Source organism: Calidris pugnax, unplaced genomic scaffold (assembly GCF_001431845.1).
Source record: "Calidris pugnax isolate Ruff unplaced genomic scaffold, ASM143184v1 scaffold214, whole genome shotgun sequence".
Taxonomy (NCBI): Eukaryota; Metazoa; Chordata; class Aves; order Charadriiformes; family Scolopacidae; genus Calidris; species Calidris pugnax.
This window is the reverse complement of record NW_015090972.1, coordinates 103,476-125,863: the sequence shown is the minus strand read 5'-3', so window position 1 is coordinate 125,863 and position 22,388 is coordinate 103,476. Positions and strand designations below refer to the sequence as shown.

General features: G+C 51.8%; 2 protein-coding genes across 4 annotated transcripts; one reads left to right on the top strand and one right to left on the bottom strand.

Moving 5' to 3' along the window:
* Positions 1-308: 308 nt before the first annotated feature.
* Positions 309-4,382, top strand: LOC106894300 (embryonic pepsinogen). Its single transcript, XM_014952910.1, has 9 exons — positions 309-364; positions 713-875; positions 1,335-1,452; positions 1,979-2,097; positions 2,209-2,408; positions 2,852-2,965; positions 3,451-3,595; positions 3,959-4,057; positions 4,245-4,382. Exons 1-9 carry the CDS (start codon positions 309-311, stop codon positions 4,380-4,382), a joined length of 1,152 nt encoding a protein of 383 aa, XP_014808396.1.
* A 5,010-nt stretch (positions 4,383-9,392) lies between these two features.
* Positions 9,393-21,176, bottom strand: KCNA10 (potassium channel, voltage gated shaker related subfamily A, member 10). Of its 3 annotated transcripts, XM_014952907.1 has the most exons (3): positions 15,741-15,820; positions 15,037-15,072; positions 9,393-11,231 (listed from the first exon to the last, which is right to left on the bottom strand). In XM_014952907.1, exon 3 carries the CDS (start codon positions 11,155-11,157, stop codon positions 9,607-9,609), a length of 1,551 nt encoding a protein of 516 aa, XP_014808393.1. In that variant the 5' UTR covers positions 11,158-11,231; positions 15,037-15,072; positions 15,741-15,820; the 3' UTR covers positions 9,393-9,606. The 3 variants fall into 3 exon arrangements, with proteins under 3 accessions (XP_014808393.1, XP_014808392.1, XP_014808394.1); XM_014952906.1 differs by lacking the exons at positions 15,037-15,072; positions 15,741-15,820 and adding an exon at positions 21,034-21,176; XM_014952908.1 differs by lacking the exon at positions 15,037-15,072 and having other exon boundaries at positions 15,741-15,858.
* Positions 21,177-22,388: the final 1,212 nt, after the last annotated feature.

Below are 22,388 nucleotides of genomic sequence, written 5' to 3'. Positions count from 1 at the left end.
CCAAATGATGCTCAGAAACAGGTGGTGCCTTTTTTGGGGGGGAGAATGAAGGATTTGGGGTGCTAAAGGATGGAGGGTTCAGGAGGGGGGGCAAGGTGAGCACGGTGTGATTGCCACCCTCACCCCCACCTTGCTGGCTGACGTATGTTTGCCGTGTCCTTCTGTCCCTGGGTGTCACCTGCCTTGGTCAGGTGCCTGCCGGGATGGGGACAAGGCACTGGTGGTCCCAGCAGCTCTTGGTACCACAGAGGGGGTGCAAGGGGGGGCTATATAAACCACCAGGCATTTGCCCTGGCAGCTCCAGCACGATGCAGGTCCTCCTGCTTCTCTGCGCTGCCTCTGCCCTGGCCCAGGGTGTCACCAAGTAAGTGACACCAGCATCTTCCTCCTGGGCCACCCCAGCCAGGGCAAAGGGGGACAATGAGCACTCAGAGCCTTTTACTGGCTTTGGGAAATGGAGGTGAGGGCTGGGAAAGCTGCCCCAGGGGTGCAGAGGAGGTGGAGGTGCCTTGGGTGGGACGGGGGGATATGTGTGTGTGTCTGGTTTCTAGAGCTGCTTTGGGGTTTTGCAGAAATGCCCATGACTCAGGGTTCCTGGGGTTGGATCAGCACAAACGTTGGAGGTGTCAAATGCTGCTTGCAGGAGCTGCAGGCAGCAAAATCCTCTCTAACTCCTTTTTTTTTTTTTTTTTCCCCTTGGCACTTGTCCCAGGCTGCCCTTGGAAAGGGGGAAGAAGCTGAGAGAGGTCCTCAGGGAGAAGGGTTTGCTGGAGCACTTCTTGCAGCATCACCCCTACGACGTCGGCACCAAATTCCCTCATGCTTTTCCCAACGGGACCGACGTGGCCACCGAGCCCCTGCTGAACACCCTCGACGTGAGTGTCGGCTTTGTCCCCCCAGTGACGCAGCCCCGGGGTGGTTTGTGGGACACCCATCCCCATGTCTGTGTTGTGCATGGACCAAACCCAAACCCTTTTACCCCAAAGCCTTCATCTGATGTCCTTTGCCCCTTTCTGGTGGCCCTGGACAGGCCAGGTTGCCCTGAGAAGTTGTGGCTGCCCAACCCCTGGAGGGGTTCAAGGCCAGGTTGGTTGCTTGGAGCAACATGGTCTGATGGGAGGTGTCCCTGCCCAGGGCAGAGGGTTGGAACAAGATGATCTTTAAGGTTTCTTCCAACCCAAACCATTCTATGATGCTGTGAAATGTCCCCCCAGCAGGTCTGCTAGAATCAGGGTGTCCCCATGAAGAAGTGGACCATGAAGGCTGAAAGCCTGGGGGACCTCCGGGTTTGGTTTCATGCCTTAAAAACAACTCTTGATCCTGCTGCCCCACAGATGGAGTACTATGGGACCATCTCCATCGGCACCCCACCGCAGGACTTCACCGTGGTCTTCGACACCGGTTCCTCCAACCTCTGGGTTCCCTCTGTCTCCTGCACCAGCCTGGCTTGCCGTAAGTAGGGGCAGGCAGGGGTCCCCATTTGGGCAGACCTGGGTCCAGCAGCACATCCTGGGCTCATAATTCCATGATCAAGCCCAAAGATTGGGGTGACATTACCAGGGGACCAGGGGCCACCTTAGATCAAGCCCAAAGATTGGGGTGACATTACCATGGGACTGGTGGCCACCTATCCAGGGCAATGAGCAGCCCCCATGGTGCTGGGTCCATAGGGTCTGTGAAATGTGCTGGAGGGATAAGTATTTGGGGTGTAGGACCCACTCAGTGATGTCCTTAGTGCTCAGTGCCTCAGTTTCCCCATCTGTCCAAAGGAGGTGATGGGATTTCCTATGGATCCCTGGTTGCTGGAGGAGGGGCAGGGACGTCCAGCAAACACTCACAGCTAAATTGTTCCTGAAAACAGGGTAATAAATAGCAGGTCTAAACAGCAATTCAGCAGGGTTCCTCCTCCCACGCGTCCCTCACGGCTCAGCCTTGCTGAAAGTCTTCATTTCTGATTTTTTTCCCACTCACCTCCTAGAAACCCATCAGATGTTTAACCCATCGCAGTCCTCCACCTACAAAAGCACAGGGCAAAACATGTCTATTCATTATGGCACCGGTGACATGGAGGGCATCGTGGGCTCCGACACCGTCACCGTGAGTGTCACGATGGCATTTCCAGTGGGGATCCTTTGTGTCCTCTCCACCTGCTTAACATCAATATTGCAGTGCCTCATCCAGATCTCACAGAACCATCCCCATCCTTAGGTTGCATCTCTCGTGGACACCAACCAGCTCTTCGGCTTGAGCACCACCGAGCCTGGCCAATTCTTCGTCCATGTCAAATTTGATGGGATCCTGGGCTTGGGCTACCCAAATCTGGCTGTTGATGGGATCACACCGGTGTTCGATAACATGGTGAACCAGAGTTTGCTGGAGGAGAACCTCTTTTCGGTCTATCTGTCCCGGTAAGCCACAGGGGTCTCAAGGGCTGGGAGATGCATCTCATGCAAGTCATTGCATTTGCTGGTGGCTCCAGCTCTGCTGTCACTGCTGCCACCAAGCTGTTGTCTCTGTGCCATGACATGAAAAGACTTGGAGGCTCGTTATAGGTGGCCACCAGCCTCACCAGGTAAATTGTGCCCCCTTTTTAGCTTGTGGCTTGCCAGAAAAACCTCTCTAGTTTCCAGCCACATGGTCCACCATGGTTCCCTTTCCCCCCTTTTTTTCTGGGTCCTCTTCCCCTTTATTCTGACACTCGCTGCTGTGGTGCCACTGCTCCACTGGTGCTCTGGAATGAGGAGGGGACCGTGGCCTCGCAAGCAGCATTTCGCCCCACGGGACACTCAGCTCTGCTGGTTTAAGCCACATGGCAAACCCTCCACTGTTTTTATTTTTTGGCATCCTCCAGCGAGATGACGGGGAGCGTGGTCATCTTTGGGGGCATCGATGAGTCTTATTTCACCGGCTCCATCAACTGGGTCCCTGTCTCTTACCAAGGCTACTGGCAGATCTCCATGGACAGGTAACCAAAGAGCTCTGCTGATCTATGTTCATTTCTAACCATTGTTTCCAAAGAGATCTGAGATCCATCAATATCAGAGACTTCCCACTGCCATCTAATACCCCATGGCTGTGGGATGCAGAAGGTCAAGGGGTCAAAATTCATAGCACTTTGGAAACTGCCATCCAAATGGGGGTGCTTTTTGTGTGGGACACACTCTAATTTTTCTCTCCCACAAAGCTGGTGCTCTTGGGTATGTCTCTGGTGATGAGCAGAGCAAAATTATGGTCCCAAAAATACTATTGTTGAGTTTGGTTGGGTCCTGACTCCTGGTTGTGTTTGGTGGTGCCTCAGACCCAGGTGTGTGATGAGGGTTGTGATACCTACTGGCGTTGCAAACTCCAAGCTCCAAAAGGCTCAAGGGCAGCACTTTGAGTGCTTTAAGTCTTATAAAAGAAGTTGTAAATCATCACTAAGATCCAGCTGTGCTTTGTCTGTCCCCCCAGCATCATCGTGAACAACCAGGAGGTTGCCTGTAGTGGTGGTTGCCAAGCCATCATTGACACAGGCACTTCCCTTGTGGCTGGGCCACCCTCTGGCATCAGTAACATCCAGAGCGCAGTCGGGGCTGGGCAGGACACATTTGGGGAGGTAAGAGCACCCATGGCTTGTTCTGCTCACCCTGGAGCCTGGCACTGCCCAGTCCAGCCCCAAGCCTGCTTCCACACACAGGGAAACCACATTTCTGCTCATGGCAAACCAGCCTCGCTCTTCATACTTCCAATAGATACTACCATGAGACACTCCCAGTCTCCAGTTTATACTGGTGGAATCAAAACCCTTTACTCCTCACCCTGTGAACATGTTCCAGCCTCGCTCTTCATACTTCCAATAGATACCACCATGAGACACTCCCAGTCTCTAGTTTATACTGGTGGAATCAAAACCCTTCACTCCTCACCCTGTGAACATGTTGTTCCTCACCTAAGAGCCTCTTTCCTCTGCTCTCTGCAGTACAACGTGAACTGCAGCGCCGTTTCTGCCATGCCTGATGTCATCTTTGTCATCAACGGGGTTCAATACCCTGTGTCCGCCTTGGCTTACACCGAGCAGGTAGGGGGCAACCAGGTGGTCCTGGTTTCAGTAGCCTCTCTCAAGGTCCTTCTGCTTTCTCCGATGGCTCTGGTTGCCTTGCATTTGCCCATTCCCATGGGACACAGGGCCATGGGCCTCCAGAGCAATGCAAGAAAAGATACCAGCCCATATTTGCCCCATTTGCCTTTTCTTTCCCCATTTGCAGAATGACCAAGGACCTTGCATCAGCAGCTTCCAGAACACCTCTGGGGACCTCTGGATCTTGGGAGATGTCTTCATCAGGGTGTACTACAGCATCTTTGACCGGGCCAACAACCGTATTGGGCTGGCCAAGGCTATTTAGATCCACCATGATGCCAGTGGTTGCTGTGGTTTCATCATGTAACCAGACCACAGCTGTGATTTTGGTGCAGCAAGAGATGCTCTCTCGTAAGGAATCCCTTGCTCATGCACAAATAAAGTGTTGATGGTTCAGAGTTGGTGGCTGCACATTTGTTTGTGGAAAAATGGCAGGAATTAGGAAGGAGTTGTCATACACTTGCTGTTTTGTGGTGGCTACTGACTATTTGGTCAATGCAGCAAGACTTCAGGCCTTTGGGAGCAGCTGTCGTGGTCTGCAGGGGCTGAGTGGTCTCTGGGAAGTCAAGGCTGGCTCTTGTAGAGGGGCTACATCATGTGGGTGACCCTGGAAAACCCAAACTTCCATCCAGAGAGGATGAACTCACCATCCCCGACACAGTCCATATCAGAGCAGATCCCTGCAGACCCACAATCATGTCCCACCAGGAGCTCACCCAGCAGCTCCTCGCTCCTTGGCTCAAGGCATTCCTCCCAGTCCCCTACCTGGTGTCTTGTAACCCAAAAACATCTCAGGGTAGTGACTCAGGAGGATGTTACTTGGCTGGAGGTTTCTCTTGGATCACCCAAGAGAGCAAGGCAAGAGATGGCTCCCATCCAATGCGTGCCCTCCCATTGGGAGGCTTTTACAGAAGCACATCCGTGACTGTGCATGTGTAGAGGTGATCTCTTATTATTTCAGCTTCCATAGTTTAGAACAATCCAGTTGTTTCCCCATAAGGAATCTCAATTAAATGTCCCTTTCCCAATAATGAACCAGTCTGTGCCGTGAGATGGTCACCGTGAGCCTGGAAACTCCGGCTGGTCCTCAGTTGTAGACTTTACTCCTGTGCAAAAAGCCTACCAAACCCTAACTTGTTTATTCTATGATCATTTTCCCTCACAATGATCGGGACGGTTCCTTTTCTAATTTTGTTGCATTCCTTTAAAGCATTCCTTTAAAGTTTGAAAAGGAAATTACCTCCATCCTTATAAAACCCTATGGAAAATGGAGGCTCCCTCTCTCCTCCCGAGCAGTGGAAGCTCTCAGCAGGCGGCCGGGAGAGAGATCCAGGAGTCCCTGTGGCTTCTTCATTGCTACTGCGCTGAGGAATAAGGGGCTATTTGCATTATTTATCAATAAATGAGGTTCCATCATCGATGGGCCCCGGAGATTGCTTCCCTGGTGGGAAAAGGGATGCAGAGGGAGAGATCCAGGCAGTCCGTGTTGGAAATTAATTTGTCTCTCCTCTCAATGTGCAGAAGTTGTTGCCTCTTCGACCTTTTCTAATTTTGTTGCATTCCTTTAAAGATGCAGTTCCCACGTTTGAAAAGGAAATTACCTCCATCTTTATAAAACCCTATGGAAAATGGAGGCTGCCTTTCTTCTCCCGAGCAGTGGAAGCTCTCAGCAGGCGGCCGGGAGAGAGATCCAGGAGTCCCTGTGGCTTCTTCATTGCTACTGCGCTGAGGAATAAGGGGCTATTTGCATTATTTATCAATAAATGAGGTTCCATCATCGATGGGCCCCGGAGATTGCTTCCCTGGTGGGAAAAGGGATGCAGAGGGAGAGATCCAGGCAGTCCGTGTTGGAAATTAATTTGTCTCTCCTCTCAATGTGCAGAAGTTGTTGCCTCTTCGAGCCGAATAGAAAGAAGTATATGATGTGGGGTGGTGGAAATAATATTTATCCCCCCAGGTCCCTGAGTTCACCCAGCCCTGGGTCAGAGCCCCAAGCAGGTGCCCAAGAGGGACCCAAGCCTGGATTTTGGATAGACGAGGCTTTACCTCAGGTCCATCACAAGAATTTTCTCATTGTTATGAGCATCAAGAAGTGAGCCTGGTGCAGTGGGAACCACGGCTCCAAGGACCAGCAACCCATGGACCAGTCCCTCCCAGCATGGACAAGACCCAACAGGAACACCCCAGGGGCTATTGCTGTGCTCCTGGTGAGTGGGACAGGAGAGGAGATCCGTGTCCTTGTCCCAGGCAGGACCAACAACCCAAATGCTGTGCCAGGAGGCAGCTCCTAAACCCTCCCAGCATGGCTATTCTGCATTGGTGCCAAGAATCCTCAGCAAACACCACCCTGCAATGAGCATCCTCCATGAGAGCATCCCCCATGGCCAATGCGTCCCTTCCCACATCCACCCTCACACAGGCAATAAAGAAATAAACCAGCTAAAAGCTTCCAAGCATGAATTAGAGAGGGGGAAAACACATATTGGGACTGTCTACATCCAGGGAAATGTCTATCCTGGAGTGCCATCTCGTGGCTGCGGTGCCAGAACTGTCCTCCTGTGCATTGAGAAGCGCAGAAGTATCTGCCTGGTGGCAAAAGGATGCTCCAGGGTTTGCTTGGAAACTTCAGCTCAGAGGAAGAGGGAGATGCTTCTTCCTGACAAATATTTCACCTCTGGCCACAAGTTCCAACTTGCTCTAGGGATAAAAACCAGCCAGGACATCTTTCTGACGAAACAAAGAGGTTTCTTGTCTTCTTTTTAGCTTTTCCTGTGGCGGCACAGAATCACAAGTGGGAATTCAGCCTGCGTGCTAGAGGACATGACAGATTGGCTCATTAAGGCTTGAGTCAGGAATAGTACAGTTAATAAGAGCCTTTTATGGATTTCATTGAGCTTTGAGCTTTGGGCCTGTATTTGGGAATGTACTAAGCTGCAAATTGCAGGGGAAAATGGGTTTTCTGGCAGGTTTTTATCAATCACCAGCTGAGTGTTGACACTGGGTATTCATAGCCTGGTTTCCTTCTCTTCGCGATAAATCGGAAATGAGCTAACGTGTCCAGAAAGGTTTGATGCCTCTGACCTCGTCCTCACAGAATAAATCAGGAAATCTCCTTGGACCTGGCCTCCCACAGTGTTGGGGACACCCCTGCAGAACTTCTCCTCAATCCACAGACCTGGAGCCTTCAGGTCTATAATGTCCCATGTCTCAGCTCCCACACACGATTCCCAGCTGGGGACCAGCTCCTGTGGAGCAGCACAAAAGCCAAGAATAAAAAGTCGAGTCCAAATAAACAGTATTTTCTGCATGCCAGACTTTGAAGCATCTATTCTTTTATTTGAGAATAAAGTTTACAAGTTAATAAGAATCAGTTTGTTCATCCTTCCTTCCTTCCACCCATCCATCCACCCACCCACTCATCCATCCATCCATCCATCCATCCATCCATCCATCCCAGCACCATTTCAGTCCCTGTTTGCTCAGGGAGCAGGAGCAGTGAAGATGAACTCACTTCATGGTGAGCAGGCTGAATATTTCCCAACCCAAACCTTCACCAGGGCTTCTTGTGGTGACTTCCCAAGCGATAAACACCAAAAGTGGGAGTGAAGTCTGGGGAGGGGAGTGCTAAAAAAAATTAAAGAATGTAAAAACTTCAAGCTTTCTAGAGAAAAATGAGAAAGTGACATTGCAGAGCTGCTGGAGAGACTTGAGAGGGGAACAGAGAGGAGCTGGGGATGTCTCAGGGTGCTGGTCTCCAGCTGTGCCCAGCTGTGCCTCCTCCAGCCATCCCTGTGGATGATGAGAACTTGGACACGGTGGGAAGCAGACTAAAAAGTCCTCACAGCTGCTCCTCCTGTCCAGGATGATGATTTGGGGGTTATGAGGGATGGGGTGAGGAAGAAGATGGGGGAAAGGATGGGAAAAAACCAGGGAGGGCAGGTGAAAAGGGGGATTTGTCCCAGAGGGAAAAACCTGTCCTGAAGGAGCTGGGCTGGTCACGTCCCAGATCCACCCCCCTGGGCTGCTAAAGACCTCACTGCAGAGAGATAGTCCACAAAAACACCCCAAAACCCCCAAAATAACAACCTCCTGGACCAGAGCCAGCACAAGCTCAGCAGCAGAGCTGCAGGATTTCTGCCACCGAGAAAATCCCAGCACGCCCAAACTCGCATTTTCCCTCAGACCAGGAATTCAAAATACATAAATAAATAAATAAAAATCCATCTTTCACGGCTCCTTTCTGAATGAAATCGCAAAGCAGAGATGCTGGCACATTGCGTAATGAACCTTTAGGAGATGAGACATCGAGTACAGCAGATGTGGGACATAAAAGCGGATGTGTAGACACTGCATGAGAAACTGTGATTTTAATGTAGGCAGAAACATCAAAAAAAAAAAAAAAAAGAAAGCCAAGTGAAGCAGTGAAGTTGGAACAAAATGTTTTTGTCGGAAGAAAAGTTGCTGGCATTAGAGAGAGCGGCAAAATGATCTGTTGCTGACTTCTCCCATCAAAAGTGCCGATGGAAATTTGCATGTTTTAGAAAACCAGAAGTGCCTTTTTCCAAGGGGAAGCCGAGCTGTCGGGAAACGCCAGCCCTCATTACTCTCTGCCCTGTTTGCAGCAATACAAGTGACAATAAAAAGCTACAAGGTCAGGGTGGCTCGTCCCCAAAGGCGTATCTACTCCAGATAACCCCTGAGTCGGGCATTTGTTGCTGGAGAAATCCCCGTCCCTCTCTCAGATCTCAGTTTTCCAGCAAAAACCTCAGTGAGTGTTGAGTCACGGTGCCCTGGACCTTCCTTGGTGGCCGTACCACCATGACCGGTCACCATCCCTCTCCTCCTAATCCCCCCTCCCAGTGACTTGGTCCTATCCGTCACTGTCCACCCCTGTGTGCCAATTAATCAGGCAGGCAGATGAGGGAAATCATTAAGCTAAAAATATAACTTTTAATATAATTTTTTTGCCAGCTTATTTTTCATCCAGAGCAGTCCCAGGTCTGGGAATTGGTCTGACCCCCAGATCCTCAGAGGTGGGTTCAGAGGAACTATTTAAAATGGATGGAGAAAAGCAGGGAGCTGGACTCACCTTCATCCCTGGACAGCTGGGTGCCACCAAGCAAAGCATTTCATGTCATTTTGCCCCTTTTTTCCCTTCTGGAAAAAGGGGGAAATCTCTCTATATGGGAACCTCCGCTCTGACGCCATGGACAGAGAAGCAAAACGTCAAGCAGATGAGCATCAAATAATAAAAAACAGACTGATGGGCAGGGAAGAGAGATAAGAAAGATGGCATTTATTTGAATAGCCACAGGAAACCAGAGATTGAAAAATATCTAGAAAAAAAAAAAAAAAAAAACCAAAACCAAAAAAACCCACAACAGCAGCATATTTGGTTTAAAAAAAAAAAATTCATAACGTGCAGATGTTTTATACCTTATCCAGCCAATCCCACCTGACAGTGCCTAGTCCCATCATGGCCTCGACCATCATTTTTTGGCCTTGTCTCGAGGGTAACCCCCATTGGTCTTATTGAGCGACTCCATGCTGCCGGTGCCCGTCACCACGCTGGTGAGTATTCGCTCCACCTCCCCGGGCAGAATTTGCTTCTCTTCATTCTCTGTCTCCCTGTGGTAGAAATAGTTGAAGTTCGAGACGATGACGGGGACGGGCAGCGCAATGGTCAATACCCCTGCAATGGCGCACAGAGTCCCCACGATCTTCCCACCCAAGGTGGTGGGACACATGTCTCCGTAGCCAACGGTCGTCATCGTGACCACTGCCCACCAGAAGCCATCGGGGATGCTGGAGAAATGGGACTGTGGTTCATCCACTTCTGCAAAGTAGACGGCGCTGGAGAAGAGGATGACACCGATGAAGAGGAAGAAGATGAGCAAGCCCAACTCCCGCATGCTGGCCTTGAGGGTCTGCCCCAGGATCTGCAGCCCCTTGGAGTGCCGGGAGAGCTTGAAGATACGGAAGACCCTGACCAGCCTGATGATCCGCAGGATGGCCAAGGACATGTTCTGCTGCCCGTTGAGTTCGCTCTGCTGGATCAGCTCAGTGGTGAGCGTCACGAAGTAGGGGATGATGGACACAATGTCGATAATGTTCATGATGTTCCTGAAGAACTCAGTCTTGCTGGGGCACACGATGAACCGGACGAACAGCTCGAAGGAGAACCAGATGATGCAGGCAGTCTCTATGACGAAGAAAGGGTCTGTGAAGGTGCTGTGGGCCAGAAAGTTGTCTGTCAGATTCTTAGAAAGCTCCTGGGTTGACTTAAATTCCCTTTCCTCCCTGAACTCCGGCAAGGTCTCCATGCAGAAGATGATGATAGAGATGACAATGACCAGGACAGAGACCAAAGCTACACCTCTGGCTGCACTGGAGCTTTCAGGGTACTCAAAGAGCAGCCAGAATTGCCTATGAAAGTCATTGGTTGGTAAGAGGGTCTCAGGATCCTTGATGAACCCTTCATCCTCCCTGAACTGGTCCATGGCTTCATCACCCAGCTCGTAGAAGGAGATTTCATCAGCAAAGACGTCGATGGGGACGTTGGCTGGGCGCCGTATTTTCCCACCAGACTGGTAATAGTACAGGATCCCATCAAAACTGGGCCTGTTCCTATCAAAGAAATATTCATTCCTCATGGAGTCAAAGTAACGCATCCTCTTTTCCGGGTCCCCAAGCAAGGTCTCAGGGAACTGGTTGAGGGTCTTGAGCCGTGTCTCAAACCTCAGCCCAGCAATGTTGATGATGACTCGTTGGTCCCCCTCATCCATGCCCACCCTCTCCCCCACCAGGTGCTCGCTGAACTCGGCAGAGAACCTGGAGAAAATGGTCTCATTGTTGGCGTTTTCGCTGTTGATGAGGATTCTCAAGTTGGAGAGGAGGTTGGCGCAGCTGGGATGGCCTTTCCGCGACTGGCCGGCAGGGCTGAGGTCGTTTGAATAACAGGGATCCTCCACGATCTGATCAGCGTTGTCAAAACTGACTAGTGCCACCTCCATCTCCTTCCAACTGGACACGTCCATCATACACTAATCAGATTAACAGCATAAATCCCCGGGTCGGATGCCGGCAGCTTGCGTCTTTCCCACGCTATGAGGATCTGCAAGGGAACAGGGAGAAAGGGCTGAATTGTGCATATGGATCTCTTGGCTCGACTGAAAAAAGAAATCTGAGGTCAGAAAACCCTGCTTTTTTTTTTTTTTAATGGGAACGTTAATGTCATTGACTGGCAAAAGCCTTATACTTCAGGAAGTCGTTCATCTCCGGACTTTGCAAGCTCTTTTGGCGTGGCTTCATTGCCATCCTTAAACCTCCCCACACCATTTGCAGCACCCAAGGATAAAAGGTCAGGCAGAAGTAGAGGAAGGGGGTGAACCCAGGCGTCCCTCCCAGCCTTTCCCCAGCAACCCAGCCCTACAGAGCAAGGGGCCATTTCAGATATTTCCGGGTACGGGTCTAGAGTTTTGAGCAGGATTTGGTGATATTAAATATATTTTGAGATATCAAACAAGGGCAGCAGCCCTTGCTCCAGCCAGGAAATGCATTGGGTCAAACCCCATGAGGTCATCAGCACATTGGAGCTGGGTCAACCAGCATTGGGAAAACAATTCTCAAACTGGGGACCACACTGGTATCTGGGCAGTGCAGTTTCTGAGGAAGGCAGGTCAGCAGGAGAAGGACATGTCCACCAGCCTTGGAGAAGCCCTTTTCTCTATGTAAAGAGGGGTATGAACTGGGACCCCTTGTATTAATCCAGACATTGGGGCAGGTAGTGGATGAGGTGACATCCTCCAGAGCTCTCCTTGGCCTCCTGCGTGGTAGACCTGATATCCCCAACCACAGGAAGAAGACAGGACTAAACACTCAGGTCACTTGGAGAAGCTGGACACAATCTTTCAAGCCATGGGGTGTTTTTTTTTCCCAGATCAGCTTTGTCAGGTGCTCAGCAGCTGACACCATGTCCCCAAAAATACTCCTGGGTCCACCTCTCCCTGACACACCATTGTTGTACTGAACTCAAAGGCAAAGTCAAAGAGGAGCCCAGGGACCAGGCCAAGTTATGGAGCTGGGAAATTACCTGTCCTGCCTCAGGGAGAAGCACAAATAGAAATTAGAGGTTAATGGGGAATGATTCTAGGGAGATTTGCCCCAAAATGCACTTTCCAAGCAAATTCAACCCCCTAATTTATTTGCCCTTCAGCTCTTTCGCCCCAAGAAATATTTTCTGGACATAAGAAACCACAGGAGAACACACCAAAGCTGCTCCGTGTGACCGCTAATCACCAAGGGCACGCTGGCTTTCTTACCCAGCAAAGTTTAGAGAGAGGGAGTGAAAAAGCCCAAATGCCCTCGACTGCCAAGAATAGCAACTCAATTGAGGCCACGTCTGCACGGAGCAGCAGCGGTGCTGGGGCCGGTCCTACCATGGGGGGTGTTCTCCACTCTCCACCACAGGCTTTGGTTTATGAAACTGGGTGCTGGGAAGGGACCCATCCTGTCCATGGGGACCCAGATGCCCCCTGAGCCCCAACCTCCCTATTTAGCTCAAGTCCCTTGGGGCCTCCAAATTTTTTCCTTTCCCATTCCCTAGAAGGGAACTCATCCATCCATGCCCATGCACTGCTGGTGAAGTTGGGTAGGACAAGCTGGAAACCCAAATCCGTTGTGGTAGATCTTAACACCCTGGCTTGCTACAAATCCTCCTTCTTCTGCTCTCAGTGTTACAAGCCCCAAATCAAACCTTCATACAGGACCAGCGTCCGTATCCCAGACCAGGGCTCAACCTCAGCAGCACCATGAGATTCTGGATTTGGGGACAAATCCCACAATTTATCATGTTACTAAAAGTTCATGTTTCTCCACTTAAAAAAAAGGCAAAAGGAGCATAGTTGTTCTTAGGCATCCACCTCTATAGAGCTGCTTCTGGCTGGTTTTGTGCCAGTTTTCCCACGTAGGGATGTATATTATTTGGGGAAATGTGGCAGAAATGATGCCCAGAGGAAACAGTAGCGCAGTTTTGCTCCCCAAAGCAACCTGCTGCAAACCTGAGGAACCCAAATGACTCCAAACCCAAGCCCTTCAGCAATGGACACGTATCCTGCTTGGCCATGCCCAAGGCATGGTGGCTCTCCATGGGGCCAGATTCAGCTCCCGCTTGGCTTTTTGATGGCTCTGCTGAAAAGCTGCTGAGGGCAGGGTGAGATGGAGCATCAGAGCAATGAGAAAGTGAAACACAACCTCAGTGGGGAGACAGCAATCAAGAACTGCCAATAACCCACACTTCAGGGCATCAGGAGCCAGACAAAGGGATACCGGGATCAGCCCAACCCCAACAAAGCTCTTTTGAACCTTTTGAGGGAAAAACCAGCAGCAAAGAAAAAATGAAGGCAGCACATCTTTCCCCTCTTGAGTGTGCTCATTTTTCTTTCTTAATATAAACAGCCAAAAATGATTTTTAAATCAGAAAAAAAAACAAAGCCAATCAGTTTGAATCAGGAGAGTGTTTAGTGTTGGATGGATGAATGAACTGACCCATCCCACCATATCTCCATCCTGGTGGGAGAGCCCCGAGGGGACCACGTGCCTGGGAGCCTCCCTTGACAGTCTTTCTTAATATAAACAGCCAAAAATGATTTCTAAATCAGAAAAAAAACAAAGCCAATCAGCTTGAATCAGAAGAGTGTTTAGTGTTGGATGGATGGATGGATGGATGGACGGATGAACTGACCCATCCCATCATATCTCCATCCTGGTGGGAGAGCCCAGAGGGGACCACGTGCCTGGGAGCCTCTCTCGACAGCGGAGCAAAGTTGGAGTTGCTAAAGCTGACCATGAAAGTGCATCCTAAGGCAGCGCCGTGAGATGATCTTGGTATTTTAAGCATTAAGTGTTCTTAACTCTTAATACAGCAACGCTGGCACCACGGGCAAGAGAATCCCCCAGCCCTTGCTTGGTAGGAAGACTTCAACCCGAGACTTTTGGTCAGAGAAGTAATCAAGATATCTTGAAATATGGCTTTGCTCCAGCGTCACGGTGCATGTTGAACTGAAGCCCCACACCCCCCCAGCATCATCCCACACGGGGAAAGTGAGGCACAGAGCTGTGAAGGGACAATTTGCACGTCATGGCCATGGTTGAGGGTGGAAAGTTGTGCTCATCCTTCCCATTGGGGCACAGAGAGGTGGTTTTTAGTCCCATTTCAAGCCCTCAGGGCAGCTGCTGAAGGGATGCAGGGCTCTGACTTTCCTTTTCTTGCCTTCAAAGCCCCAAAACGTGCTGGCATCTCCCTGTCCCTATCACCAGAGATAGGTGCCCACCAGTCCCCAAGCCCCCAAGACCACCCTGTGTCTTTCTCATTTTTAATTTAGACCAAAATGAACAGTGCTGCCTGGAGCCACAAAACCTCCTCCCAAAGCTTTGCCTCGCTCGCTCCAGGCTCCAGCAGAGGCTTGAACTAGAAAGTTGCCTCGTTTTTTCCTCCTAAATCACCTAACATCTGCTTCTCCGAATCTGATTAACTAATACCCTTCAGCCGAAATCCCTGGCTGGGGAAAATAAATAAATAAATAAATGAAAAATATCAGGCGAGAGAGGGAGACGGCGAAAGAGAAAGGTCATTTTGAGGCAGAGAGTTTTGCCCATCACATCCCAGTAAATGGGGGCTGTGGTTTCCACTGGCCCCTCTGCAACCATCGAAACCTCCCCATCTGCCATTCCCTTCTGCTTCCCACCCGTCATCCTTCCACCCCTTGTGCTCCAGGGTGAATAACGACTGTTTCCAAGGTTTTTCCAGAAAATTAGAGATGCTGAGCCTCTCTCCCCTCCCATCCCCTCCCCACCACCCCTGTGCTGGGATGAGAAAGGAGGTAATTCCTTCTGTAACCCCATCACCTACAGGGACTTACCCGCACAGGGCATGGAAGTGCCAATGCTCTCCGCATCTGGGAAGAGAGTTATTAAACACTCATAGGGATGTGTAGGGAAAGCGGAGGGGAAAAAAAATAATAGAAAAAAAAAAACAAAACAGTCCAGCCATACCCTTGAAAGGTCCCTTTGGGATAAGGCAGGCAATGTCATTTAAAAGGCTCGTCTCTATTTGGTTCACTGTATAATTGGCAGCCCCGTGTGCTGGGGATGGGCTTTGGCAGGCAGAGAGGCAGGATACGGCGCCGTTTGGAACCTCAGCCCTAAAAAGAGCCAGGGGGTCCATGGGGAAATGGGGATGGTGGTGGGCAGGGGACACCCTACCCCCATGCTCTTCTCGCCCAGGGAGGGGGGGGATCTGGCCACCCACCTCCTGCCCCCACCCTCTCATGGGTGAGTGAGACGGGGGGAGGACGTGCCCTTCTGGCGGATGCCACCTTTAATCCCCATTAATGCTCCGGATGGTCCAGCGGGGACAGGTCTTGTCCGTGATGTGGCAAGGTCTGAGCTGGTCCCCGGGAAGGAGGTGGAGAGGGGGGACAGGGTCCCCCACGCCGCTGGCACCGGGAGAGAGGTTCACAGCAGGTGATAGGGCTCTTTTTATTATGAATATGGAATAATTCCATTCAAAAGAGGAAGGGAGGGGAAAGCCCGAGGGTTGGAGCATCCCCCGTTGCCCACCTACCTCTTGCCTGCGGCCGTGGGTGCAGCGGGCTCCCTTCCAGGAGGGGACGGCCACGGTGCCACCGCCACGTGGGACATCTCCGTCCCTCCTGGGGGTGGCCGGGATGGGTGGCAGCAGCAGGTACGGCTGGCATAACCCTGTGGAGGGCATCGGCGGGGATGAGGGAGAGAGGGGACGTGTCCTTTCTTCACGCCTGGCTGCCGGCCGGCCTCTGGCTCGGACCCTGGCGTCACCGGACTTATAACCTCCAGTAATAAATAAATAAATAAATGCCCTGCCAGGTCAGCACTTATAACCTCCAGTAATAAATAAATAAATGCCCTGGCTGGATGGGACCAGCCAGGTCAGTACCATTCACTGAAACAACTGGGATTTATGTATATATCTATAATTTTTTTCTTTCTCTATTTTTGCTTTCTTTCTTTTCCAGAGCTTGCTAAACACACCATTCACTGAAACAACTGGGATTTATGTAGATATCTATAATTTTTTTCTTTCGCCATTTTTTCCTTCTTTCCTTTCCAGAGCTTGCTAAATAGATGGGTGTCCTCAATGGGGGTGCTCCGTGGTGGTTTCATCCCTGTTGGGTGGCATCGCGTGGGTCCCACCTCCACCCAGGTGACCTCCCCACCCTCCTCCTCCTCCTCTTCCTCCTCCATCTCCTCCCAGGCCTCTGCATTTGGGGAAAGCAGAGGAGGGGATGGCACGTTTCTCCCCACGTGCTTCAGCCTGAATTCCTCCACGGTGACGCTCCTTTGCTCTTGAGGGACCCGGTCACCTTGATTTTCCTCCCTCCAGCATCCTTTTCTGTCCTCTGAGCTATTTCTCTTCCCCCCACCTCCCTGTGATGTTAATGAGCACATTTAATCGCCCTGTCCCGGAGGGGAGCCTGGGACTCGCTGGTTTGGAGCATCTTAGACTCATCTCCGTCCATCTGCGATGGAAAGGGGACACAACAATCGCCCTGTCCCGGAGGGGAGCCCGGGACTCACTGGCTTGGAGCATCTTAGACTCATCTCAGTCCATCTACGATGGAAAGGGGACACAATATCATCCAGACCTTTGATGAGGCCCTTCAGGGTTGGGTTATTATTTTATATACCCCCTTCTGCACCCCTAGAGACTAAAGTGCTTATATTTACCCACCCCAGGGAGGCAGCTGGAGATCTACTAATAAAAAAGCATTAAATGGATATTTCCAGCACCTAAATTCAGCCTCCACCTGGGCGCAGATCCCCCCCAAACCCAACTTCAGGAGGGCTTTGACCACAGGATGATGGTGTTTGTGAGCAAAACCTGACCACTTTGGGGGATTCTTTTTCCTCCCAAAACACAGGATGATGGTGTTTGTGAGCAAAATCTGACCACTTTGGGGGATTTTTTTCCTCCCAAAATCTTCTTGGCACTCTCCAGGGGCACATCCTGCACCCGGGCAAAGAGCATCTGTGGCAGAGGGAAACCTGGAGGGTGAAAGCCATCCCCAGAAGCTGATGATTTGGCTTGTGCTGCGGCTGAGGAATCAGCTCAAGCAAAAACCTGCTGTTTATAGGAACATCCCTGAAATCCAGGCAGGGTGATGGTCCAGGGGAGATGGATACAGAGGAAGATGCCCTGAATAACATCATTGTCTCCAAGAAGCAGGATGGTTACACAACTCAGTCATCTCCAGAGATTTAGCCTACACCCTGGACACTCTGGGGACAATTTTGCCTTTCCCTTCAACCAAGGTGACATTAAACACCCTTTTTGGCCCTAAGGATTTAAATCCCCTGCCCCCAAGCCAGGCTGCCCCGGGCATCACATCCTCCTCCTGCACTTCTTTCCCTCTAATCCTCTCCTCCGCACTCCTGGCATCGCTGGCTCTGCGGGATTTATCCCATGGACAAATTTGACCCCGGAGGGTGTCCCGCATCCAGGATGGGGGATGGATGAGCATCCAGTAAGCACCAGTACGGGATGGCTGCCCAGCAGCTCTGCACGCACAGCCCGGATGCAGGAGGGGAGAGAAAAGACACCCTGCCCCACTGCAGAGAGAGATGATTAGTTGGTAAAATTATTTGGCTTTTTTTTTTTTTTTTAAACAGGTCCCTGAATTCCTGCTTTGCACAGGGAGCTTGATTTTCCCTGTGGGGAAGGGGGCAGAGGACTGACCAGCTCATCACACCCATTGCCCCTGAATTCCGCCTTGATTTTCCCCGTGGGGAAGGGGGCAGAGGACTGACCAGCTCATCACACTCATTGTCCCTGTGATCCGTAAAGGTGAAGTGGAGCTGGGTTGGAAGAAGGAGGAGAAATTCCTGCAGATCCACCACCCCCCCCTCGCCCCTCCCGAGGGGGCAGAGGACTGACCAGCTCATCACACTCATTGTCCCTGTGATCCGTAAAGGTGAAGTGGAGCTGGGTTGGAAGAAGGAGGAGAAATTCCTGCAGATCCACCACCCCCCCCTCGCCCCTCCCGTGCTACCAGGCGATGGCATTTAATTTGATATATATTTTTTTTTTCCCCCCCTAATTCTCAAGCAAAACGGTGCCCGCAGAGACTTCGTCTGCCGGGCTCTGCTCCGCGCCAGGCACCCGCCTCAGTCCACAGAGCAATTTACCGCGGTAATGAGCCCCTGCTAATTTTCCTTTCTTAGCAGAACTAATTAGCTGGGGTTCAGCGCTACTATTTCAGCTGCGCGGCTCTTGGACGGAGCTGGCTCGGCTCCACGGCACCTCTGGGGTGGTTTGAAATATTGGGGTGAATTTTTCTTATTTCCCAGCTCTGCATGAAGTGCCTTAAAATTAGGAAACCCCCCTCCTCCCCCGGCATTAGGGAGGGCTGGATTTTGGGTTACAATACACAAAAGCACAACCCAAATCCTTCAACCCCCTCAGTTTAGGGCTGGGTTTATGGACAGGCTCCAGCTGCCCCGGCACAAAACGAGGGGTGGTGATAATTAAGGGAGTATTTGAGCTCTAATTCAGGCACGGAGCATCCTTGGAGGCTTAGTGAGTTGGATGGGGCTTCTGCTACTACTGGGAACGGGGCAGGAAAAATCCCTGGAAGAAAATTGAGGAACTCCTGGGTTTGCTGCTGGAGAAGAGCCTGAAAAAGTTTGTGTCCCCCTCCTCAGGAGAGACCTTTGCAAATCAAGCTCTTTAAATTCAAGGCAAATGCATGCAGCTGTGAGGGAATTAGCAGGGGAGACACTGATAGTTTAAGGATGCTAAAAAAATTAGGAAAGAATAATTCAAGCCTTGGAGGGGATGATAAGGGTCTGGCAAATCTACCTCCACTTCCAAGTCCTCCATGCAGGAACAGTGGAGAAATGGAAAATGGATCAAAATATGCTGAAATAACCCAGTGGGTCAGAGAGAGCCCAGGGTTTCTGCTGCCCCACGGCACCAAAGGAGCTCAGGAGCATCCTGGTCTGAGACCCCTATGTGAGATCTTTGCTTTTAGAAGGAGAGGTTAAAGCGTGTCTTAGGCAATGGGGGCAGGATGAGCCCCAACATTTAAACCCGAGAATGATAATGATAATCAGGCACATGATAATCAGCCTGAACCAGTGGCTCCTATGGGCTACTCCCATCCCCGTGCCTCAGTTTCCCCAGAGCTGGCGATGTGCTAGGCAGCCAAGCAGAAACCCTGTGGGACAAGATGCTCAGGAGGAAGATGCCAAGCAGGATTCCTGGTCCTGGGACAGAGGGGTCCCCCGCTGCTGAACCCCACGACAGGCAGAGAAGCATTCCCAGCCAGACCCCATTAATTCTGTCGTGTGTCCTCCCCCCTCCCCCAAGTTTGCATACCTCATTTTTCCACCCCTATTTTTTTTTATATAAAGAAAAAAAAAATATGAGATTAACAGAGAGCCCGGTACATACAGTACACTCCACGAGACAGATGAAACCTTCCTGATACCCAGCCATACAGTCCAAAATTAATCAGCTATGGATTAACCGGGTCAGGATGTAATTTAATAACAAGTGAGGGCGAGTCCCTGGCAAGGAGGGAGCCGATGTGGTCCCGCACCGGGTGCCCCATATAAAAGCTGCTGCAGAACAACACAGGTAGCAGGAAAAGCCAGATGGGGTGAAATGAGCTCTGCAGCGACGCCAGCTCCTTGCCCAAGGGGGCTGGTGATAGCCTGGGTCTGGGCCAGGCTGCAGCTGAGCCCTCCTCGTCTTCCCCCGTGCTCAGAATCGGGCTTTTAGCCTGATTCAGGAAAAGATTTAAATAGGGTTGTTGGGTTTTTTTGCCTCTGAGGGTGCTGCGGTGGCTTTGGGGGGATGCTGAATGGGCTTTTTGGAGGCTGGGGATCTGCTCTGCCCTGGGATTCATAAAACAGTTGCCACCACAAAGTGTTTGACACGCTCTAGGAAGCAGCCGGGGGGATGGACAGATGGACACAAAGCACTTGCAAAGTGCCAGAAAGTGGGGGTGCACGGAGTGACCCCTTTCCCCTCCAGCATCCCGGCTCCATGAAGGCGCCTGGATGGGACCTGGTGGGGGGAAGGCAGCGTCCTCCCCGCTCTCACCCTCCCTGCTTACGGCGGCTGTAACGTGATAAGAGACAACCCGATCCCAAATCGATGGGAAAACTTTCCCAGTCTGCCCAAAAGTGCTGGGATAGAGGCAGAGCACACACCCCCCCTCACCCCAGCGTCCGGAGCTCAGCACTGTCACCTCAGGCTGCTCCTGGGGACAAAGAAATGACTTTCCCTCCTCCACCCCCCCGCCACCTCCCTCCAAAATCCGCACTGGCAGCAAACCCTGCTAGAGCCAAAAATGGCTATATGGTGTACGTGGAAAGCAATAGGAAGCCACTAATGGGGTCAGGCGGATACCTGCATTGATCCCCATTTTTGCAGTAACAGCAGCTAAAAAGAGCCGGTGGCAGGGTTTGGGGTCCCGGTGCCACTCGGGGCTTGTGGCACCGTCTGCTGAGCCAAAGCCACTGCAGAGGTGGGGGCAGCTCCTCCAGGGACATCACGGCACCCCATGACCCCACCGTCCCGTCCAGGTGAGGACGTTACCATTTGGACCCAGCAGCAAAAAGCAATTAAGACTTAATGGTGCCAGTTTGGGACCCTCCAGCTCCCAGCAAAGCTGGGGCTACTCATAGCACGCACCCGGCGACCAGGAGCCCTTCACCCTTCCTTTTCCTCCAAGGACAAGCTAAACCCCCCCCCCAAAAAAAAAAAAAAACCCAACAAAAAGGGAACGAAGCACCCAACTGCCCCAAACCCACCCACCCAAACCCATCCTCCTCTCCTTCACCCCCCTGCAAAGAAGGAGGAAGCCACAAACCCGGCTTTCGCATCATCCTCATCCTCCCCCAGCGCGTGGGGCGCCCGCTCCTCTTGCCTCCATCCTCTTCCTCCTCTTCCTCCTCCTTCAGCTGGGCTGGCCGGGGGCTGCCCGGTGCTGCTGCCCCTTTGCCTCTCGCGGGCTCATGGCCCCGGCAGCGCGGGGATGCTCCTGCCTCTCCTGCGCGGGGCGGAAAGGTGATGCCGGTACCCACGTGAGCCCGGTGGGACTCCTTGCCCTCATTCTCCTTGTGCCTGAAATGGTTTTTTTTTTTATTTTTTTTTATTTTATTTTTTCTTTTTTTTTTTTTGCTCCTTCGCTGGGTCCTGCCCACCAGCAGCAGCATCCAGGATCCCAACTCACCACCTTCACCTCCGCAAACCCCGTGCGCGGCCTTCCCTTTCCAAGCGAGGGTGAGGAAGGACTGGAGGAAGAGGAGGGGATGCTCAGATGTGGCTCTTTCTATGCCCCAGCCCCCCCCCACCACCACCCAGGGCTGCTCTGCCACGTTCAGCCATGATGGTGATGATTTCAGGGGACCCCAAGTTTGTTTGTACCCACTTGAAAGAAAGGAAGGAGAAGGCAGAGACTCGGGACCCTCCATTGCTCCCTCCTACGTGGCTGCACCCCGAGGTACCAGCTGGGTGGAGGCATCCAGGGTCCCTCCAGCCATGTGTCCCCTTGGCCGGGCACCTCCTCGGCTGCTGCCAACATCTGGCCCTGATTTCATCCTGGAAAAATCCTTCATTCCTGGGACCTTCATTGCTGTTATCCGCAGATGGGATCTCCCAAACTGCCAAAGCTTTGGGGGTGGGAATGGCACCTCTGGGAGGCTTTTTCCATCCTGTTTTCATATTGCTGTGGCCAGGGGTGCCCTTTCCTCCCTGAACCTCTGCTGGGGATGGATTGGGGGGGGTCACACCTTGCCTGTACAACTCCAAATCCTGGCTGTACCCTGGAGGCAAGAGCTGCCAAGAGCAGCCCCAGCCAGGGGCAGAGCAGCAGTTGCTGGATGTGACCATAACCCCTCAGAGCCACCGAAGAGCCATCATGGGGGGGCTGTGAGCATCCCCTATTGCCTTCAGCAAAGGCAGCTGAGCTGCAGTTTCAACCCCCTGCCCGCTTTGCCAGCGGGATTTGATGAAACTGTCCATTTCTTCCCCCATTCCCTTCCTGCCCTGCCCCAAAACTTCATAAGCAAAGTCAAAAATGAGAGCATCACCCTGGAAAGGGACCCAGCACACAGGAACGAGGCAAGTACCAGGCAGGACATCTCCCAACCAACCTCCAAAACCAGCTCTTCCCTGCATCCCAAATCCTCCTGCCAGCACCTTGGGATGCTGAGCCTTTCCCTC

Excerpts from the sequence above, each read along its gene's own strand:
- KCNA10 (XM_014952906.1), bottom strand. The coding sequence starts at position 11,157 with ATGATGGACGTGTCCAGTTGGAAGGAGATGGAGGTGGCACTAGTCAGT.
- LOC106894300 (XM_014952910.1), top strand. The coding sequence starts at position 309 with ATGCAGGTCCTCCTGCTTCTCTGCGCTGCCTCTGCCCTGGCCCAGGGT. Across the intron at positions 1,453-1,978 it reads CTGCACCAGCCTGGCTTGCC|AAACCCATCAGATGTTTAAC; the intron begins GTAAGTAGGGGC and ends CTCACCTCCTAG. Across the intron at positions 3,596-3,958 it reads GGCAGGACACATTTGGGGAG|TACAACGTGAACTGCAGCGC; the intron begins GTAAGAGCACCC and ends TGCTCTCTGCAG.